Source organism: Mesoplodon bidens (assembly GCF_964165515.1).
Source record: "Mesoplodon bidens genome assembly, chromosome: 14".
Classification (NCBI taxonomy): Eukaryota; Metazoa; Chordata; class Mammalia; order Artiodactyla; family Ziphiidae; genus Mesoplodon; species Mesoplodon bidens.
The window spans coordinates 36,193,638-36,218,155 of NC_138170.1; the positions used below are offsets into that span (position 1 = coordinate 36,193,638).

Here is a 24,518-nt window from a genome sequence, read left to right on the forward strand (position 1 = left end):
ATTCACTACATTTTCTAACTTGGGACAAACAATGAAAAATGAAATTTGATCTGGTTTAATAAGATTTCTTTTCCCACCAAATCACTCTGGAATAGACTGTTTCAAGTACCTCTTTCCCCTGTGATATACTTTGATAACATATATACACTGAAACTCAACACATCGATCAAAACACAGTAATGAGGGCTTCCCTGGTGGCACAGTGGTTGAGAGTCCGCCTGCCGATGCGGGGGACACGGGTTCGTGCCCCGGTCCGGGAGGATCCCACGTGCCGCGGAGCGGCTGGGCCCGTGAGCCATGGCCGCTGGGCCTGTGCGTCCGGAGCCTGTGCTCCGCAACGGGAGAGGCCACAACAGTGAGAGGCCCATATACCGCAAAAAAAAAAAAAAAAAAAAAAACACAGTAATGATTAACTGAAAATAAAATTCTTATGAAGTACTTTAATCTCAGTATATTTATATCTCCCCAAAGAATGAGTTATTATTTATTTCAGTTGAGGTGCATCAACTTATATCAAAGGTTTTAAAGGATGACACGAGAAAACCCAAATGACAAAATTTGTTAAAATGACAAATTTTTACTCATAAAGTTATTATGATAACAATAATATGGTTACTTTTCCTATTTGTGCTTACATATTTTTCTAATGAAAACAGAACTGTTCAACAAAATATTTGCTGTATTTCTTACACTGGAGGGCATGACTTTCATAGAGATCATATCAACGCTTTGAAATAGCTGAGAACAGTGTAGGACCTCATAACATTAACCCTAAAGGATAAGTTGCCTGTGCTCACCTCTTTTAAACTTTTTGGCTCTTCCTTCCTCCTATTTCTTACTTTTGATACACTGATGATACTTGATCATCCTAACACTTCCCACATTATCTTAGGTTCTTGCCTTTTTCCAGTTCTAAAAAATAAAAACATATTATTTTCCTTAAGAACATGGTAAATATTGTATTTGGAGGGACAAGAAAAAAGTGAACTTGAAGGTAGGGGAAAATGTTATCAAAATGTTTTTAAAGGTTTGGAATAATTCCTTAACTTACATATGGATCTTTAATAATGAAATTATAATATGTGGTTTTCTCAAACTACTAATATATCACACATTAAGAAATCACTAACAGAATTTCTGTTCAGTTAATGCTCTTACCAATAAGTAGAAGTCATTAAATAAAATTACCAAGCTCATATCACAGAAGCATGACCAGTGTCATTCTTCCATTTAACTATCAAGATTTTGCCAAAAGCACCTTCTATTTTTCCCTCCCTTCATAAATAATTTTGGATGGCAAAAATGGCAGATCACTGCTAATAAAAATTACCAATAATGCAGCTATGTAATAATGTTTGCTTTTTAAAAGGGTTCATTTTAAAAAGACAAAATCAGTCATTCAGTTTATATAAAAAATGTCAATTTAATAGAGTAAGGCATAAAAATGCAAATGTTCAGTTACTTTTATACATTTTTGCTTTCTTGGTCTATTTCCTATGACTTGCAATTATTTTTATGAGATTGCTGGCTGAAAGTCTAATTCAATAGAGAACTCCCAAAAGAGATAGATAAGATAGATAGATAGATAAGATAAATTATCTTCTAAAAGAGATAGATAAGACAGATAAGATAAATTATCTTCTAAAAACAAAACTGATTTAAAAAAGAAACCAGGGTAAGACAGGAATAAAGACACAGACCTACTAGAGAATGGACTTGAGGATATGGGGAGCGGGAAGGGTAAGCTGTGACAAAGCGAGAGAGAGGCATGGACATATATACACTATCAAACGTAAGGTAGAGAGCTAGTGGGAAGCAGCCGCATAGCACAGGGAGATCAGCTCAGTGCTTTGTGGCCGCCTGGAGGAGTGGGATAGGGAGGGTGGGAGGGAGGGAGATGAAAGAGGGAAGAGATATGGGAACATATGTATATGTATAACTGATTCACTTTGTTATAAAGAAGAAACTAACACACCATTGTAAAGCAATTATACTCCAATAAAGATGTAAAAAAAAAAAAAAGAAAGAAACCAAAAACCTAACATTTTTTAAAGGATTATGATGTTTGGGGGCTTCCTAAAAAGTTGCTTTAAAAATTCATATGAAGAATTCTTGTAAACAGCTCTTACTGGGTCTGGGTCTGTGTCCTTTTAACGTAAAAGGCTTCATAGTATAATTGTTCTGTAAATATCAGCATTTTCAATATATTGTGCAGTGTACACAAAGAAGCCCTCAAATGGCTTATCTTGTACTTATCAACTTGTTTATTTTTATACCTCCAAAAAGCTGTATTTTTTTGTACAAGAACAGCTGCTACTTTGTAAATATTTTAATGGCTTCTGTTAAGTACAGCTGTCAGTTTAACAAACAATATTATAAAAGATTTTCATTCTTCCATGTGATTGCACATCTTGAAATGTGTTTTACCTTGAAAATCCTTTGGGGATTTTAGACTGGAAAGGATATCTTTTTTTTAAGGCACAGGGCCAACAGAAGAATAGATAGATTTAAAGAATAATGTGTAAGATCATCAGGGAAATAGTGCCATTTATTTCAGAAGACAAACATATAATAGCAATAAGTTCTCTTAGCTCACTTCTTTTGACTCAGGCGGTTTGTTGAAATGGAACAGCACTGGCTTTGGAGCTAGATATTCCAGGTATGAACCTCCATTCTTTTGCTACTTAAGGGATACTGGTTTAGAGCAAACCAATTAACCTCTCTGACCCTCGGTTTTTGTATCTGCAAATGGGATAATGATACCTACCTTACAGGGTCATTATGAGAATTAGGGGTAATATATGTAAAGGGCCTAACTCAATTAAGGTAGCAATTATTATTCTGTCTTACCTACTTAACAACCAGGAGACTCCCAATCATATTTTAGTCTTTGTCTTTTACAATTTTTTTTTTTTTTTTTTGCGGTACGCAGGCCTCTCACTGTTGTGGCCTCTCCCGTTGCAGAGCACAGGCTCCGGACACGCAGGCTCAGCAGCCATGGCTCATGGGCCTAGCCACTCCGCAGCATGTGGGATCTTCCCGGACAGGGGCACGAACCCGTGTCCCCTGCATTGGCAGGCGGACTCTCAACCACTCAAGACTGAGTCAAGAAGAAACATATAATTTGAACAGACCAATCACTAGATGTGAAATAGAATCTGTAGTAACAGAAACTCCCTGAATTCCCTGGTGGTCCAATGGTTAGGACTCTGCACTTTCACTGCCGTGGCCCAGGTTCAATCCCTGGTCAGGGAACTAAGATCCCGCAAGCCACATGGGATGGCCAAAAAAAAAAAAAAAAAAAAGCCAACACAAAAACTCCATACAGGGCTTCCCTGGTGGCGCAGTGGTTGAGAATCTGCCTGCTAATTCAGGGGACACGGGTTCGAGCCCTGGTCTGAGAGGATCCCATATGCCGCGGAGCAACTAGGCCCGTGAGCCACAACTACTGAGCCTGCGCGTCTGGAGCCTGTGCCCCGCAACAAGAGAGGCCGCGACAGTGAGAGGCCCGTGCACCGCAATGAAGAGTGGCCCCCGCTTGCCACAAGTAGAGAAAGCCCTCACACAGAAACGAAGACCCAACACAGCAAAAATAAATAACTAAAAAAAACTCCATACAAACAAAAGTCCAAGACTGGACAGCTTCACTGTGGAATTCCACCAAACATATGAAGAAGAACGTATACCTATCCTCAAACTATTCCAAAAAACTGAAGAGGAGGGAAGACTCCCAAATTCATTCTCCAAGGCCATCATTACCCTGATACCAAACCAGACAAAAAACAGTAAAAAAAAAAAAAAAGAAAAGAAAAAAGAAAAGAAAATTACAGGCCAGTATCTTTGATGAATATAGATGCAAAAATCCACAAGTAAATATTAGCAATCCAACAATACATAAAACGGATGATACACCATGATCAAGTTGGATTCAATCCAACAATACATAAAAAGGATGATACACCATGATCAAGTTGGATTCATTCTAGGGTCACAAGGATGGTTCAACATACACAAATCAATGAATGTGATACACCACATTAAGAAAAGGAAAGGCAAAACCCATATGATCATCTCAATAGATACAGAAAAAGCATTTGACAAAATTTGACATCCATTCATGATAAAAACTATTACCAAAGTGGGTCTAGAGCAAGGGTCCCCAACCCCTGGACCATGGACCAGTACCAGTCCACGGCCTGTTAGGAAATGGGCTGCACAGCAGGAAGTGAGCAGCGGGTGAGTGAACAAAGCTTCATCTGCCACTCCCCATTGCTCACATTACCACCTGAACCATACCCCCAACCCCTGTCCGTGGCAAAACTGTCTTCCACGAAACTGGTCCCTGGTGCCCAAAAGGTTGGGGACCACTGGTCTTGAGGGAACATATCTCAACATAAAAGCCATTTACAACAAACCCTCAGCCAACATAACAATGGTGAAAAGCCGAAAGCCTTCTCACAAAATTCAGGAGCAAGAGAAGGATACCCACTCTCACCACTTCTACTGAACATAGTATTGGAAGTCCTAGCCACAACAATCAGGCAAGAAAAATAAAAGTATCCAAATTGAAAGGAAAGAGGTAAAATGTCACTGTTTGCATATGACATGATACTTTATGTAGAGAACCCTGAAGTCTCCACACAAAAACTAGCAGAATAAATGATTTCAGCAAGGTAGCAAGATACAAGATTAATATACAGAAATCTGTTGCACTTCTATACACTAATAATGAAATATCAAAAAGAGAAAGTTAAAAGATCCTGTTTAAAATTGCAACAAAAATACTAAAGTACCTAGGAATAAATTTAACCAAGGAGGTGAACGACCTATACACTGAAAACTATAAAACACTAATAAAGGAAATGGAAAATGATACAAAGAAATGGAAAGATATTCCGTGCTCTTGGATTGCGAGTATTAATATTGCTAAAAAGTCCATACTACCCAAGGCAATCTACAGATTTAATGCAATCCCTATCAAAATACCCATGACATTATTCACAAAACTAGATCAAATAATCCTAAAATGTATATGGAATCACAAAAGACCCAGAATTGCCAAAGCAATCCTGAGGGGGAAAAAGCTGGAGGCATAACCCTCCTAGACTTTAAACTGTACTACAAAGCTACAGTAATCAGAACAGCATGATACTGGGACAAAAACAGACAGACAGATCCATGGAACAGAATAGAGAGCCCAGGAATAAAGCCACACATGTATGTTCAGTTAACCTGCAACAAAGGAGGCAAGAATATACAATGAAGAAAAAGACATTTTCTTCAACAAGTGGTATTAGGAAAGCTGGACAGCTACATATAAATCAATGATATTAGAACACTCCCTCACACCATACACAAAAACAAACTTAAAATAATTTAAAGACCTAAATGTAAGACTGACTCCTAGAAGAAAATATAGGCGAAACGTTCTTTGGCATAAATCATACAATTTTTTTAGATCAGACTCTCAAGGCAAAAGAAATAAAGGCAAAAATAAACAAATGGGCCCTAATCAAGCTTAAACACTTTTGCACAGCAAAGGAAACCATCATCAGAATGAAAAGACAACTTATGAATTGGGAGTAAGTATTTGCAAACAATGTCACCGACACAGGGTTAATATCCAAAGTATACAATCAGCTCATAAGACTCAATATCAAAAAAACAAACAACCAAGTCCAAAAAATGGGCAAGAGACCTGAACAGACATTTTTCCAAGGAAGACATACAGATGGTTAAAAGGCCCATGAAAAAATGCTCAACATTGCTAGTTATTAGAGAAATGCAAGTCAAAACCACAATGAAGTTTCACCTCACACCAATCAGAACAGCTATCATCAACAAGTCTACAAATAATAAATGCTGGAGAGAGTGTGGAGAAAAAGGAACCCTCCTACACTGTGGTGGGATTATAAATTTGTACAGCCCCTATGGAGAACAGTACGGAGGTTCCTTAAAAAAACTAAAAATAGATCTACCATATGGTCCTGCAATCCCAGCAAATATCCGGAGAAAATCATAAGTCAAAAAGATACATGCACCCCAATATTCATAGCAGCACTATTTACAATGACCAAGACATGGAAGCAACCCAAATGTCCATCAACAAATGATACACTTAAGAAGATGTGGTATATACATACAATGGAATATTACTCAGCCACAAGAAAGAATAAATTTTGCCATTTGCAGCAACATGGATGGACCTAGAGAATATCAAACTTAGTGAAGTCAGACAGTGAAAGACAAATACTATATGATATCACATATATGTGGAATCTAAACTATAGTATTGATGAATTTAAATACAAAACAGACTCACAGACATAGAAAACAAATGCATGGCTACCAAAGGGGGGGCAAATTAAGAGTATGGGATTAAGAGATACAAAATACTATACATAAAATAGATAAGCAATAATGATTTACTCTACAGCACAGGGAATTACACCCAATATCTTATAATAACCTATAATAGAATATAACCTGCAAAAAACAAAAACAAATCACTATGTTGCACATATGAAACTAACACAATATTGCAAATCAACTAAACTTCAATTTTTAAAAAACGAAAAAGAAATTAAGATCTTCTTAGATAAACAAAAGCTAAAGGAATTCATTACTAATTCTAAGTAATACCTAGACTTAAGCCTGCCCTACAATAATGCTAAAGCGTCCTACAAATTGAAGTGAAAGGATGTTACACAGCAACATGAAGTGATATGAAAGTAAAAGCTACCCAATAAAGGTAAACATATAGACAAATATAGAATCCTTTATTCCAGTAATTTTGTTGCATAAATCCACTTTTAATTCTTAAATAGAGTGTAAAAGACAAAAGCCCCCCAAGTATTTGCCCCATATATCTATGTTAATGGGTACAAAATATATAAAGATATAATTTTTAACAACAGTAACAAATTGGGTGCAGAAATGTAAAGGAGTAGAGTTTTTACATGGGATTGAAAATATTGGTTTAAAATTGATTTTTATTGCTTTATAAGGTATTTTGTTTAATTGAAATAACCAAAATGAAAATATCTACAGAATGCACCCAAAAGTAAAAGAGAAGGAAATCAAAGCATATTACTACAAAAAAGTCAAAGAAACTCACGGGAAGGAGTAAGTGGAGAAATGAGGGACAGAAACCACAAGACATACAGAAGACATACAGAAGATGGCAATGGTAAATACTTCTGCATCAGTAATAACTTTAACTGTAAATAGATGAAACTCCTCAGTCAGAAGACATAGATTGGCTAACCTATATCTAATTTTTGGATTAAAAAAAACAGGATCCAACAACATGCTGCATACAAGAGACTCACTTTATATCTAGCAACTCACATAGGTTGAAAGTAAAAGGATGGAAAAATATATTTTGTGCAAATGGTAACCACAAGACAGCAGAGCTGTCTCTAATAATATCAGACAAACAGACTTTAAGTCAAAAACTGTCCCAAGAGACAAAGTACCTTATATAATGATACAAAGGACAACTCACCAGGAAGATATTTCAAAATAAGTGTTTGTTCGCTAAACATGAGAGTTCTGATATGAACCAAACAATGACAGAATCGAAGGAAGAAATAATAACAAACTAATAGTAGGAGATTTCAATACCCTACTTTCAGTTATGGAAGAACAATCAGACAGAGTATCAGGAAGGATACAGAGTACTTGAACAACACCACACACCAATTTGACCTAAAAGACATATATAGACTACTCCATCGAATAATGGCAGAAAACACATTCTTCTCAAATGCACATAGAACATTCTCCAGGACAGACCTTATGTTAAGCCAAAAACAAGACTCAACAAAATTTAAAAGACTGAAATCATTAGGAAGATCTTTTAACATAATGGAATGGAACAAGAAATCAACAGCAGAAGAAAAACTAAAATATCTGCAAATACATGTGTACTAGGGTTCTCCAGAGAAACAGAACAAACAAAACATAGATATATGAGGGAATTTATTATGGGAACTGGCTGACATGTTTATGGAGATTGTGAAGTCCCACAATATGCCATCTGCAAGCTGGAGAACCAGGAACTCTGGTGGTGTAATTCAGTCTGAGGCCAAAGGCCTGCTGAGAACTTATCACTGATGTAAGTCCCAGAATCCAAAGGCTCAAGAACCAGAAGCTCCAATGTCAGAGTGCAAGAGAAGATGGGGTCCTAGCTCAAGAAGAGAAAAAGACAATTTGCCTTTTCTCTGCCTTTTTGTTTTATATGGGCCCTCAACAGATTGGATGATACATGCCCACATTGATGAGGGTGGATCTTCTTTACTGATTCAAATGTTAACTCCTTCCTAAACCCCTTCACAGACATACCCAGAAATAATGTTTTACCAACCATCTCAGCATCCCTTAGCCCAATCAGTTTGATATACAGAATTAACCATCACAACATGGAAATTAAACAACACACTCTTAAACAATCAATGAGTCAAAGAAATCAAAAGGGAAAATACCTTGAGACAAGTGAAAATGAAAACACAACATACCAAAACTTAGGAGATGCGGTGAAAGCAGTGCTAAGAGGGAAGTTTATAGCAATAAATATTTACATTAAAAAAGGAGAAAGATCTCAAATCAACAACCTAACTTTACAACTCAAGGAGCTAGAGAAAAATGAACTAATCCCAAAGTTGGCAGAAGGAAAGAAATAACAAAGATCAGAGGTGAAATAAATGAAATAGAGATGAGAAAAACAATAGAAAAAATCAATAACACTAAGAGCTGGTTGTTTGAAAATTTCAATAAAATTGACAAACCATTAGCTAGATTAACAAAGATAGCTGATTCACTTTGTTATAAAGCAGAAACTAACACACTAAAGCAATTATACCCCAATAAAGATGTTAAAAAAAAAAAAAGATGACTCAGAAATGGAAATCAGAAATGAAAGGGGGGCCATTACAACCAATACCACAGAAACAAAAAAAGATTATAAGAGAGTACTATGAACAATTACATGCCAACAAATTGTAAAACCTAGAAGAAATGGATAAATTCCTAGAAACACACAATCTACCAAGAACAAATCATGAAGAAATAGAAAATCTGACCAGACCTATAGCTAATAAAGAAGTTGAATCAGAAAGAGAAGTGTAGGACCTATGGCTTCACTAGAAATTCTACTAAACATTTGAAGAAAAATTAATGCCAAACCTCCTTAAACTTTTCCAAAAAACTGAAGAGGAAGTAACATCCCAAACTCATTCTATGAGGCTATCATTACCCTAATACCAAAGCTAGACAAAGACAATAGAGAAAAGAATAGGGCTTCCCTGGTGGCACAGTGCTTAAGAATCTGCCTACCAATGCAGGGGACATGGGCTTGAGCCCTGGTCTGGGAAGATCCCACATGCCGCAGAGCAACTAAGCCCGTGTGCCACAACTACTGAGCCTGCGCTCTGGAGTCCATGCTCCACATCAAGAGAAGCCACCACAAAGAGAAGCCTGCACACTGCAACGAAGAGTAGCCCCCGCTTGCCACAACTAGAGAAAGCCTGCATGCAGCAATGAAGACCCAACGCAGCCAAAAATAAATAGCTAAATAAATAAATTTATTTTAAAAACAAAGAAAAGAAAAGAATAGACTGGTGGAGATCAAGATGGCAGAGTAGAAGGACAGGGAGGTCACCTTCTGCCACAAACATATCAAAAATACAGCTACATGTGGAACATTTCTCCTAGAAAACCAACTGAAAACTGGCAGAAGGTCTTTTTTTTTTTTTTTTTTTTTGCGGTACGCAGGCCTCTCACTGTTGTGGCCTCTCCCGTTGTGGAGCACAGGCTCCGGATGCGCAGGCTCAGTGGCCATGGCTCACAGGCCTAGCTGCTCTGTGGCATGTGGGATCTTCCCGGACCGGGGCACGAATCCGTGTCCCCTGCATTGGCAGGCGGACTCTCAACCACTGGGCCATCAGGGAGGCCCGAGAAGGTCTCTTATACAACCAAAGCTACAAGAAAGATACCCACATAACCAGTAGGACGAAGAAAAAAAAGAAAACAGACCAATATCTCTGATAATTGTTGAAGCAAAAATTGCTAACAAAATACTACCAAACCAAATTCAGCAGAATATTAAAAAATTATACACCATGACCAAGCGATTTATTCCTAGAACGCAAGGATAGTACAACCTGAAAAAAATGAATGTAATATACCACATTAACAGAATGAAGGACAAAAGCTATATGTATTTATCAATTAATGCACAAAAAAACACTTGATAGAATTCAACACCCTTTCATAATAAAAACTCAGCAAAGTAGGTACAGGAGAAAACTATTGATATAATAAAGAAGAACTCACAGTTAACATGGTACTCAATGGTAAAAAGCTGAAAGCTTTTCCTCTACAATCATGAACAAGACAAGGATACCCACTCTCTCCAATTCTATTCAACATAGTACTGGAAGTCCCAGACAGAGCATTTAGGCAATAAAATAAATCAAAGGCATCCATATTGGAAAGGAAGAGGTAAAATGATCTCTATTTTGCAGATGATATAATCTTATTTGTAGAAAACCCTAAATATTCCACTGAAAAGCTGTTAGAATGAATGAATTCATCAAAGTTGCAGGATACACAAAAATCAGCTATGTTTCTATACACTAGAAATGAAACATCTCTAAAGGAAATTATAAAAACAATTCCATTTACAAGAGCATCAAAAAGAATGAAATTCTTAAATCTAAGGAGGTGAAAGTCTACACTGAAAAGTAGAAAACACTGCTAAGAGAAAATAAAGAATACAGTAATGAGTGGAAAAGCATCCCATGTTCATGGGTTGGAAGACTTATCATTGTTAAAATATCCATACATCCCAAAGCAATCTACATATTCAGTGTAATCCCTATCAAAATCCCAATGATGTTTCTGCAGAAACAGAAATTCATCTGAAAATTCATATGGAATCTCAAGGGACTTTGAATTGCCAAAACAATCTTGAAAAAGAAGAACAAAGCTGGAGAACTCACACTTCCTCATTTCAAAACTTACCAAAAAGCTAAAAAACAGTATGGCACTGGCATAAAGGCAGACATATGGACCAATGGAATAAAATAAGCTGCCCAGAAATAAACTCTCACATATACGGTCAAATGATTTTCAACAAAGGTGCCAAGTCCATTTGATGAGGAAAGGACAGTCTGTTCAACAAATGGTTTTGGGAAAAATGGATATACATATGCAAAAGATGAAGCTAGACCCTTACTTTGCACCATACATGAAAATTAATTCAAAATGGATCAATACCTAAACATAAGACCTAAAACTAAAAAACTCTTAGGGAAAAAAAAAAACAGGGAAAAATCTTCATGGCATTGGATTTGGATTAATTTCTTGAATATGACACCAAAAGTACAAGCAACAAAAGTAAAAATAAATAAACTGGACTATACCAAAATTTTAATCCTTTGTTCATCAAAAGACACAACAGAATGAAATGACAACCCATGGAATGGGAAAAAATATCTGCAAATCATAATCTGATAAGGGACTAATATCCAGAATATATAAAGTACTCTTGAAACTCGACAACAAAAATCAAACAACCTGATTCCAAAATGGGCAAAGGACTTGAATAGACTTATCTCCAAAGAAGATATACAAATGGCCAATAAGCACATGAAAAGATGCTCAACATCACTGATTATTATGGAAAAGCAAATCAAAACTATAATGGATATCACCTTACATTCATTAGGATGGCTACTACCAAAAAAATAACCAGAAGATAACAAGTGTTGGTTAGGATGTGGAGAAATTGGAACCCTTGTACATTGTTGGCAGGATTGTAAAATGGTGCAACCACAATGAAAACAATATGGTGGTTCCCCAAAGAATTAAAAATAGAACTTACATATAATCCAGAAAACCTACTTATATATGCATATATCCAAAGAAATTGTATTCAGGGTATCAAAAATATCTGCACACCCATGTTCATAGCAGCATTATTCACAATAGCCAGGAGGTGGAAGCAACCCAAATACTCATGGAAGAATGAACGGATAAATAAAACGTGGTATATAGATAGAGTGGAATATTATTGAGCCTTAAAAAGAAAGAAAATCCTGTCACATGCTACAGTATGGATGATCCATGAGGACATTATGCTAAGTGAAATATGCCAGTTATATAAATACAAATACTGTACAATACCACTTACATGAGCCATCTAAAGTAGTCAGATTTATAGAAAACAAAGTAAAATGGTGCTGGAGGAAAGGAAAAACGAGGAGTCTTTAATAGGTGTTCAGCATCAGTTTTGCAACATCTGGAGATCTGTTGCACAATAATGTGAATATACTTAATACTACTGAACTGTACACTTAAAAATGCTCAACATGGTAAAAATTAAGTTATGTGTTTTTACTTTTTGTAGTCTAAAATTTTTTAACTAAAAAAAAAATACAGATACACTGTGGTTCTAAGGGCTGCTGGTTTTTAATAAGGTTTATGTTTTTTCAAGTATATATTTTTCACACTTCATTATGTTTCAAACAATTTTTTTAAAACAATGCTGTGTAAAAGTTGCCAATATTAAAGTTCTCCCTATTCATCTGTATGATGTGGGAATAGCAAACTCTCTATAGACACTTTAAAATTATTAGGTGTAGGGCTTCCCTGGTGGCGCAGTGGTTGAGAGTCCGCCTGCCGATGCAGGGGACACGGGTTCGTGCCCCGGTCTGGGAAGATCCCACATGCCGCAGAGCGGCTAGGCCCGTGAGCCATGGCTGCTGAGCCTGCGCATCCGGAGCCTGTGCTCTGCAAGGGGAGAGGCCACAACAGTGAGAGGCCCGCCTACCGCAAAAAAAAAAAATAATAATAAAAATAAAATTATTAGGTGTAAATATTGGAAAAAATATTTTCCTTTTAGTTTTCAAGTTGTGTGCTACATTTGAGAGTAAAATAAAAAAAATCTTACAATTTTCCAATATAATAAAATATTCTAGTTAATTGGTTAACAAAAAAGAATATTTGATTAATAAAATGCTGTTTAAAAACACTATGAATGGCAAGTTATAAATGAATTTTTAAAATCTGAACTCAAAAAAATTCATTATTCAGCTATCAAACTCCCCTGGTTGAGCTAAGTCTAAGAATAACATAAGTCATAGGGAACTGTGACTGCAGGATTTCCACTGTGCGCTACATAGTAAACTGACCAAAAAAAAAAAAAAAGTTTCATTGGGATATGTGAAAGTTTTCCTGTAACTGTACTTATGAACAAGTTAGCAGAAATTACATTTGTATTTGACTCATATCCTAATCCTTTTTTAACAGAACTCCTGGGGCCATTGGACAGAGGGGATATGCTAAATGAAGCTTTTGTTGGCCTATCTTTAGCACCTCAAGGAGAAGACACATTTCAAGATAACCTCCCTCCCTTTTGTTCAATCCACAGACATATTATTCAACAAAGAACACTGAATGTCTCCGCTGACACGTAAGCTATGCTGAACTGAGAAAATTGCTCCATAAAGGAGCAGTATTTAGTACTGAACAATTGAAATATTCCCTGTTTAAATACAAACTAATAGTTAAGCAAGGAAATTTCAAAATATCAAAGAAAAAAATGCACATTTTCTCATGGGTAGGATTTTGCAGTAGTTTGGTCATGGAAGAGCAGGCTTGATGGAGGCAGAAATATATGAAAAGAATATTGCTAGAATGAATGTTATCCCAGGCCAAATGAAACTACTATAACATACTAAATTCTATTTGTATTCTGTTGTTAAATTTTAGTATCATTATGTTATTAAAATATTATTCTTAGAATATTTACTTTGAATTATAATTTTATACATTCATACTTATGCAAGCTTGCCACTCGTTTTTGAAATCTGATAAATGATCATTTAATATCTATCCAACTTGCCACATTGTGTTATTGAGAAAACAAAGAGAAAGAATAAATGTGAAATTAAAAACACTGGACAAATTAATAATATTATTTATAATGATAATTATAATGTTAATTATGATGATGATATTGCTCTGAAGCTAAGGTCAGAAAACTTTTTGTGTAAAGGGCCAGATATTAAGCTTTGTGGGCCATGTAGACGCTATTGCAACTACTCAGCTCTGGTGCTATAGTATGAATGCTGCCGCAGATAATATGTAAATGAATGAGAGTGGCTGTGTTACAATAAAACTTTATTTACAAAAACAGGTAGTGGACAGGATTTGGCCTCTGGTCTTTAGTTAACATACCTACTCTTGAGGATCCCAACTATATGCAATAATTGTGAAGAGGCCACATCTTTATACATATCATATATTACATACATGAATATGATATGATATATGATGTGAAACATTAAATATATATTTCATATCTATCAACTATACATATATACTTATAATATCCTTGAGAAAAATGCCTCAAACTACATAGATGAACAGTAAATGAAGGATTTCCAGGTATGACAGAGTTTAGAGATCAGTAACTTTCCCCAGGAAACAATTATAAAACTGGACCAAAACTACCATTTCAGGGCTCTGGAAATCAAATAATGGCAAACAAATTGAGAAGCACTTATTTACGAAAAACTGCTGAACTTCTAGTAATAAAGTGGGAATCTGTGATGTTCTGGGGCTGCTCCCATCCTCCCACCACCCCCCCAAGCTAGTTCAGCCTTGTAGTTCTACTCAGGTCAGACAGGTTGTGAAAACCAACAGCTGACTTTATCTGGAGCCTAAGGGTGAAAAAACCCCACCTGGCAGCAGTGTCAATAAAAATAGCAAACTCACTATTAGTAAAAGAAACAAATTTGATAGGAACAGGGAAAGTCACAGTTCTACTAGCCTGCTTATGTCAAGTGAAAGAAGAGCAGACTAGCCAGAAATTTTAAAAGGAGAGCCTGGAAATGAGAGAACCAAAGAGGGGCTAATTAACTGCTCTACACACACTCCTATGTAGATGCATGACTTATAATTTTTTTTTTTTTTTTTTTTTTTTTTTTTGTGGTACGCGGGCCTCTCACTGTTGTGGCCTCTCCTGTTGCGGAGCACAGGCTCCGGACGTGCAGGCCCAGCGGCCATGGCTGACGGGCCTAGCCGCTCCACGGCATGTGGGATCTTCCTGGACCGGGGCGCGAACCTGTGTCCCCTGCATCGGCAGGTGGACTCTCAACCACTGCGCCACCAGGGAAGCTGACCTCTCATTTTTTACTCTTTTGTTGTTGTGCAAGACCCTAAATCTTCCTCTTATGCTTTTTTCCTCCTTCACACCAGTTGCCAAAAGGTGCCTCTCCCTTTTTATCACCCACCCATCTCCTCGCCCCAGAAGCTATGCATTTTAAAAACTGCCCCTTCAAGGTGCATGTTACTTTTAAGTCCCTTCCATGTAGTCCCTGCTCTGATCTACAAGAGCACCAGGAGTTGGAGAAATCATGCACTGGGATTTGAGTATTTTTCCATTTTACTTATAATTATATTGAAGTTTGGACATTCTCTGCCTTCAAGTTATGCCAGAGGTGTAGTTTTCTTGTAGTTTAGCTTCTCCCATGATTCAATCCTCCCTTCCTTTACTGTGTTCTGTATTGTTTATAGAGGAAGTATTGGGAGGTAGAAAGGAAGGCAGCCTCTATTATCTTCAGCCGCCTTAAGTTTTACCTCTTTATTTACTTTTCAAAAAGCAATTTTACTGAGGCATAATTTACATGTACCATAAAATTCACCCATTGTAAGTATACAATTCAGTGATGTTTGCTAAGTTTATAAAGTTGTGCAACAACCACAGTGCAGTTTTAGAACATCTTCATCACCCAAATAGCTTCCTTGTGCCAATGTACAGTCAGTTTCCACTCCCACCTCTAGCCTGAGCCAATCACTGGTCTGCTTTCTGTCTCTAGAGAAATCTTATATAAATGAAATCATATGACCTGGACATATCATATAAATGGAGTCATACAATATGTTGTCTTTTGTGTCAGGCTTCTCTCACTTAGCATTATGTTTTTGAGGTTCATACATATTTTAGCATGTAGTTTATTCCTTTTTAATTGTTGAACGGTATTCCATTGTATAAATATACCACATTTTGTTTATGTACTCACCAGCTGATGAATATCTGAATTATTTCCCGTTTGTGGCTATTAAGAATAATGTTACTAATAAATATTCACATATACATCTTCAAGTAGACATTTGTTTTCATTTCCCTTGGTTAGATCTTCTGGAGTAGAATTGGTGGATCATATTGTTGTAAGTTTATATTTATCTTCCTAGTTTTAAGAAACTGCCAGATTGTTTTTCCAAAGTGGCTGTAACATTTTAAATACCCATCAGCAATGTATGAGGGTTCCAGTTTCTCCATGTTCTCACCTATGATTGGTATTGTCAGGTTTTTTTATTATACCCATCTTACTGGTTGTAGAGTTGTATCTCATTATGATTTTAATTGCATTTCCCTAATGACTAATGATACTGGGCATTTTTATGTGGTTATTAGCCATTAGTATATCTTCTTTGGCGAAATACCTATACAAAACATTTGTGCATTTTTTAATTGGGTTGTTTTTATATTACTGAATTATAAAATTTATTTATAATTATTTATTTATATTATATACTCTGAATATAAGTCCTTTATCAGATACATGCAAATATTTTCTCCCAGTCTGTGGCTTGCCCTTTGATTTTCCTAACACTGTCATTTGAAGTACAGAAGTTTCAAATTTTGGTGAAGCCCAATTTAGCTTTTTTTTTAGTCAATTGTGCTTTTTGTGTTGTACATAAGAAACCCTTTTCTAACCTGTGGACCCCAAAATTTTCTCTTATGTTTTGTTCTAGAAGTTCTATAGTTTTAGTTCTTACTAATTTCCATGTATGATGTGACATAAGGGTCTAAATTCATTATTTTGTACATGAAAATCCAATTTTCTGAGCACCATTTGTGGAAAAGGCTCCTTGCCCCAATGAATTTCTTTTGCAATTTTGTCAAAAAATCAGTTACCCATAAGTGTAAAGGTTTCTTTCTGGATTTGCCATTATGTTCCATTGGTAAATATATCTATCCTTATGCCAATAATTCCCTAGACTTTGTTATACTGAGGGCACTACTGAACCAGAATTTCACAAAATACATCCAATACCACAAAAATAAACAGGAAAAAGATAAACAGTTCCATACAGAGTTACTTTAAAGGAACAGAAAATGAAAATCAATGCACGTCAACTGAGGAAAATTCTCTCCCCCAAAACAACCATGAAGTAGAAGAAAACTGTACAGCAACACTCCAAGCAGAATTAAATAAACTCAAACAAGCAACTGGGTACATGCAAACCCACTCTGGATTAAAAAGACAAAAACTAAGAGGGAAAGGAAGGAAGAGCAGAGGAGAGGAGAGGGTAGGAGGGAAGAGAGGAAGTTCACTGAACTCAAGAAAGAAAAGGAAGAAAAAGATAATGTTACCTGAGAAATGAAAAATAAATTCAAGGCACTCAAGTGAGAATAAACTCAAATTAAAATTTAATAAAAGACACTGAAAGTGGCAGAAAACAAGAGAATGAAAAGGAAGTAAAGAAAGAAATTTTTTAAAGTCAGGGAGAAAGTAATGGAGTGGGAGATACGGCAAAAAAAGCATTAGCATTTGTAAATTTTGATTCCTTGAAGAAGAAAAATAAAACAATGGAACAGAATTAATGTTTATAACTATAATCCAGGAAAATGATTCAGAATTATTTTTAAAAAAAAAAACACTTAAATCTACACATTGGAAGATCCTACCAGATGCCTGAGAAGAATTATCTTAGAACAATCAGCTCTGAGACATATCCCAGCAAAACTCTTAGATTTCAATGATTAATTTTAAAAATATTCAAGGCCTCCTGGTAAAGAGATCAAGTAACTTATATATGATAAATACTCTCCAGAAAGTGGGCATAGAGAGAAGCTACCTCAAGATAATAAAGGCCATATACGACAAACCCACAGTAAACATCATTCTCAACAGTGGAAAACTGAAAGCATTTCCACTAAGATCAGGAACAAGACAAGGATGTCCACTCTTGCCACTATTAATCAACATAGTTTTGGAAGTCCTAGCCAGGGCAATCAGAGAATAAAAAGAAATAAAAGGAATCCAAATTGGAAAAGAAGTAATACTGTCACTATTTGCAGATGACATGATACTATACATAGAAAATCCTAAAGATGTTACCAGAAAACTACTAGAGCTCATCAGTGAATGTGGTAAAGTTGCATTATACAAAATTAATACACAGAAATCTCTTGCATTCCTATACACTAACAACAAAATATCAGAAAGAGAAATTAAGGAAACAATCCTATTTACCATCACAACAAAAACAATAAAATACCTAGGAATAAACCTACCTAAGAAGGCAAAAGACCTGTACTCAGAAAACTATACTATACTGATGAAAGAAATCAAAGATGACACAGCTGAAGGGGTTAGTGCACCACGGCTAGCCCGGAGGGAGTCCGGGGAAAGGGTCTGGAGCTGCTGAAGAGGCAAGAGACTTTTTTCCCTTTTGTTTCCTGGTGCGCGAGGAGAGGGCATTAAGAGGGCTGCTTGGGGAAGCGCCGGAGACAGGCACGAGCCGCGGGTAAGGCACGGACCTCGGAGACGGGCGTGGGCCGCCGCCGCCGCCCGCCGCCGCCGCCGCCACCGCCGCCCGCCGCGGCCCGCCGCCGCCGCCGCTGCCGCCGCCGGGCCTGTGTGCGAGCGCGGGTCACTGTCCGCCCCGCCTTCCGGGGGGCCTGTGCACCCCGCCACTGCCGGGGTCCCCGAGACCCCGGGACGGCTTTCCCGGGAAAGCGCACGGAGCGCCACGGGCTGCTGCAACGTCACGCCGGCCTCTGCCGCCGCAGACCCGCCCCACACTGCGCGCCCCTCCCTCCCCTCTGCCTGAGTGAGCCAGAGCCCCCGAATCAGCGGCTCCTTTAAACCCGTCCTGTCTGAGCGAAGAACGGACGCCCTCCGGCGACCTACGCGCAGAGGCGGGGCCAGGTCCAAGGCTGAGACCCGGGAGCTGTGAGAGCAGAGGCAGGGAAATCTCTCTGTGCAGCCTCGGAGGCAGCGGATTAAAGCTCCACGGTCCATTTGATGTGCCCTGCGTCTGTGGAGTGCATGAATGGACAGCGAATCATCCCAAATTGAGGAAGTGGACTTTGAGGACAAGATTTAAGACTTTCCCCCCTTTTCCTCTTTTTACAACGAATTATTCCAAATTAAGGAGGTGGACTTAGAGAGCAAGATTTCAGACTTCTCGCCCTTTTCCTCTTTTTACAACGAATTATCCCAAATTGAGGAGGTGGACTTGGAGAGCAAGATTTTTGATTTTTCCCCCTGCTCTCTTTTTGTGAATGTGTATGTGTAATCTTCTGTGTAAGATTCTCTCTGTATAGCTTTGCTTCCACCATATGTCTCAGGGTTCTATCGGTCCGGTTTTTTTTTTTTTTTCAATAATTACTTTCTAATTTTAATAACGCTACTATATTTCATACTTTATTCTATTTTACTTTACCTGCTCTTTCTTTTTTTCCTACTCTCCCTTCCTCCCTCCCTCCCTCCGCTCCTCCTTTCCTTCTTTCTTTTTCTTTCCTCCCTCCCACCCTTCTTCTTTCCACTTTCTTTTTCTTTCCTTCCTCCCTCCCTCCTGTCTTTCTTCCTTTCCTTCCTCCCTCCCTCCCTCCTTTCTTTCCTTCTTTCTTTCCATCCTTCCTCCCTCCCTCCCTCCTTTCTTTCTTCCTTCCTTCCTTTCTTCCCTTCTTCCTTTCTTTCCCTCTCTCTTTCTTTCTTCTACTAATTCTTTCTTTCTACTTTTTCTCCCTGTTACTCTGAGCCGGGTGGATGAAAGGCTCTTGGTGCTGCAGCCAGGAGCCAGTGCTGTGCCTCTGAAGTGGGAGAGCCAACTTCAGGACACGGGTCCACAAGAGACCTCCCAGCTCCACATAATATCAAGCAGCGAAAATCTCCCAGAGATCTCCATCCCAACACCAGCACCCAGCTTCAGTCAACGACCAGCAAGCTACAGTGCAGGTCACCCTATGCCAAGCAACTAGCAAGGCAGGAACACAACCCCACCCATTAGCAGAGAGGCTACCTAAAAACATAATAAGGCCATAGGCACCCCAAAACACACCACCAGACGTGGACCTGTCCACCAGAAAGACAAGATCGAGCCTCAACCACCAGAGCACAGGAATAAGTCCCCCCCACCAGGAAGCCTACACAACCTACTGAAACAACCTTAGCCACTGGGGTCAGACACCAAAAACAACGGGAACTACGAATCTGCAGCCGGCAAAAAGGAGACCCCAAACACAGTAACATAAGCAAAATGAGAAGACAGAAAAACACACAGCAGGTGAAGGAGCAAGATAAACACCTACCAGACCTAACAAATGAAGAGGTAATAGGCAGTCTACCTGAAAAAGAATTCAGAATAATGATAGTAAAGCTGATCCAAGATTCTATTTCCATGATCCATAATCTTGGAAATAGAATAGACAACATGCAAGAAACAGTTAACAAGGACCTAGAAGAACTAAAGATGAATCAAGCATCGATTAAAAACACAATAAATGAAATGAAAAATACTCTAGATGGGATCAATAGCAGAATAACTGAGGCAGAAGAACGGATAAGTGAGGTGGAAGATAAAATAGTGGAAATAACTGATGCAGAGCAAAATAAAGAAAAAAGAATGAAAAGAACAGAGGAGAGTCTCAGAGATCTCTGGGACAACATTAAACGCACCAACATTCGAATTATAGGGGTTCCAGAAGAAGAAGAGAAAAAGAAAGGGACTGAGAAAATATTTGAAGAGATTATAGTTGAAAACTTCCCCAATATGGGAAAGGAAATAGTTAATCAAGTCCAGGAGGCACAGAGAGTCCCATACAGAATAAATCCAAGGAGAAATACACCAAGACACATATTAATCAAACTGTCAAAAATTAAACACAAAGAAATCATATTAAAAGCAGCAAGGCAAAAACAACAAATAACACACAAGGGAATCCCCATAAGGTTAACAGCTGATCTCTCAGCAGAAACCCTACAAGCCAGAAGGGAGTGGCAGGACATAATTAAAGTGATGAAGGAGAGAAACCTGCAACCTAGATTACTCTACCCAGCAAGGATCTCATTCAGATTTGATGGAGAAATTAAAACCTTTACAGACAAGCAAAAGCTGAGAGAGTTCAGCACCACCAAACCAGCTTTACAACAAATGCTAAAGGAACTTCTCTAGGCAAGAAACACAACAGAAGGAATATACCTACAATAACGAACCCAAAGCAATTAAGGAAATGGGAATAGGAACATACATATCAATAATTACCTTAAATGTAAATGGACTAAATGCTCCCACCAAAAGACACAGAGTGGCTGAATGGATACAAAAACAAGACCCATATATATGCTGTCTACAAGAGACCCACTTCAGACCTAGAGACACATACAGATTGAAAGTAAAGGGATGGAAAAAGATATTCCATGCAAATGGAAATCAAAAGAAAGCTGGAGTAGCAATTCTTATATCAGACAAAATAGACTTTAAAATAAAGACTATTAGAAGAGACAAGGAAGGACACTACATAACGATAAAGGGATCGATCCAAGAAGAGGATATAACAATTGTAAATATTTATGCACCCAACATAGGAGCACCTCAATACATAAGGCAAATACTAACAGCCATAAAAGGGGAAATCGACAGTAACACAATCATAGTAGGGGACTTTAACACCCCACTTTCACCAATGGACAGATCATCCAAAATGAAAATAAATAAGGAAACACAAGCTTTAAATGATACATTAAACGAGATGGACTTAGTTGATATTTATAGGACATTCCATCCAAAAACAACAGAATACACATTTTTCTCAAGTGCTCATGGAACATTCTCCAGGATAGATCATATCTTGGGTCACAAATCAAGCCTCGGTAATTTTAAGAAAATTGAAATTGTATCAAGTATCTTCTCCGACCACAATGCTATGAGACTAGACATCAATTACAGGAAAAGATGTGTAAAAAATACAAACACATGGAGGCTAAACAATACACTACTCAATAACGAAGTGATCACTGAAGAAATCAAAGAGGAAATTAAAAAATACCTAGAAACAAATGACAATGGAGACACGACGACCCAAAACCTATGGGACGCAGCAAAAGCAGTTCTAAGGGGGAAGTTTATAGCAATACAATCCCACCTTAAGAAACAGGAAGCATTTCGAGTAAACAACCTGACCCTGCACCTAAAGCAATTAGAGAAAGAAGAACAAAAATACCCCAAAGCTAGCAGAAGGAAAGAAATCATAAAGATCAGATCAGAAATAAATGAAAAAGAAATGAAGGAAACGATAGCAAAGATCAACCAAACTAAAAGCTGGTTCTTTGAGAAGATAAACAAAATTGACAAACCATTAGCCAGACTCATCAAGAAAAAAAGGGAGAAGACTCAAATCAATAGAATTAGAAATGAAAAAGGAGAAGTAACAACTGACACTGCAGAAATACAAAAGATTATGAGAGATTACTATAAGCAACTCTATTCCAATAAAATGGACAACCTGGAAGAAATGGACACATTCTTAGAAATGCACAACCTGCCAAGACTGACTCAGGAAGAAATAGAAAATATGAATAGACCAATCACAAGCACTGAAATTGAAACTGTGATTAAAAATCTTCCATCAAACAAAAGCCCAGGACCAGATGGCTTCACAGGTGAATTCTATCAAACATTTAGAGAAGAGCTAACACCTATCCTTCTCAAACTCTTCCAAAATATAGCAGAGGGAGGAACACTCCCAAACTCATTCTACGAGGCCGACATCACCTTGATACCAAAACCAGGCAAGGATGTCACAAAGAAAGAAAACTACAGGCCAATATCACTGATGAACATAGATGCAAAAATCCTCAACAAAATACTAGCAAACAGAATCCAAGAGCACATTAAAAGGATCATACACCATGATCAAGTGGGGTTTATCCCAGGAATGCAAGGATTCTTCAATATACGCAAATCAATCAATGTAATACACCATATTAACAAGTTGAAGGAGAAAAACCATATGATCATCTCAATAGATGCAGAGAAAGCTTTCGACAAAATTCAACACCCATTTATGATAAAAACCCTGCAGAAAGTAGGTATAGAGGGATCTTTCCTCAACATAATAAAGGCCATATATGACAAACCCACAGCCAACATTGTCCTCAATGGTGAAAAACTGAAACCATTTCCACTAAGATCAGGAACAAGACAAGGCTGCCCACTCTCACCACTCTTATTCAACATAGTTTTGGAAGTTTTAGCCACAGCAATCAGAGAAGAAAAGGAAATAAAAGGAATCCAAATTGGAAAAGAAGAAGTAAAGCTGTCACTGTTTGCAGATGACATGATACTATACATAGAGAATCCTAAAGATGCTACCGAAAAACTACTAGAGCTAATCAATGAATTTGGTAAAGTAGCAGGATATAAAATTAATGTACAGAAATCTCTGGCATTCCTGTACACTAATGATGAAAAATCTGAAAATGAAATCAAGAAAACACTCCCATTTACCATCGCAACAAAAAGAATAAAATATCTAGGAATAAACCTACCTAAGGAGACAAAAGACCTGTATGCAGAAAACTATAAGACACTGATGAAAGAAATTAAAGATGATACAAATAGATGGAGAGATATACCATGCTCCTGGATTGGAAGAATCAATATTGTGAAAATGACTCTACTACCGAAAGCAATCTACAGATTCAATGCAATCCCTATCAAACTACCAATGGCATTTTTCACAGAACTAGAACAAAAAATTTCAAAATTTGTTTGGAAAAACAAAAGGCCCCGAATAGCTAAAGCAATCTTGAGAACGAAAAACGGAGCTGGAGGAATCAGGCTCCCTGACTTCAGACTATACTACAAAGCTACAGTAATTAAGACAGTCTGGTACTGGCATAAAAACAGAAAGATAGATCAGTGGATCAGGATAGAAAGCCCAGAGATAAACCCACGCACATATGGCCAACTTATCTTTGATAAAGGAGGCAGGAATGTACAGTGGAGAAAAGACAGCCTCTTCAATAAGTGGTGCTGGGAAAACTGGACAGGGACATGTAAAAGTTTGAGATTAGATCATTCCCTAGCACCATACACAAAAATAAGCTCAAAATGGATTAAAGACTTAAATGTAAGGCCAGAAACTATCAAACTCTTAGAGGAAAACATAGGTAGAACACTCTATGACATAAATCACAGCAAGATCCTTTTGGACCCACCTCCTAGAGAAATGGAAATAAAAACAAAGATAAACAAATGGGACCTAATGAAACTTCAAAGCTTTTGCACAGCAAAGGAAACCATAAACAAGACCAAAAGACAACCCTCAGAATGGGAGAAAATATTTGCAAATGAAGCAACTGACAAAGGATTAATCTCCAAAATTTATAAACAGCTCATGCAGCTCAATAGCAAAAAAACAGACAACCCAA

General features: G+C 37.5%; 1 protein-coding gene across 1 annotated transcript in view; it reads left to right on the forward strand.

The window, feature by feature from the left end:
- WDPCP (WD repeat containing planar cell polarity effector) overlaps nucleotides 1-16,049 on the forward strand; it is a 243,648-nt gene extending 227,599 nt beyond the window's left edge. The window contains exon 14 of the mRNA XM_081253708.1: nucleotides 13,315-16,049. Coding sequence (XP_081109834.1) covers nucleotides 13,315-13,481 — 167 coding nt within the window. The 3' untranslated portion in view covers nucleotides 13,482-16,049. The remainder of the gene's footprint in view (nucleotides 1-13,314) is intronic.
- The last annotated feature ends 8,469 nt before the right edge of the window (nucleotides 16,050-24,518 follow it).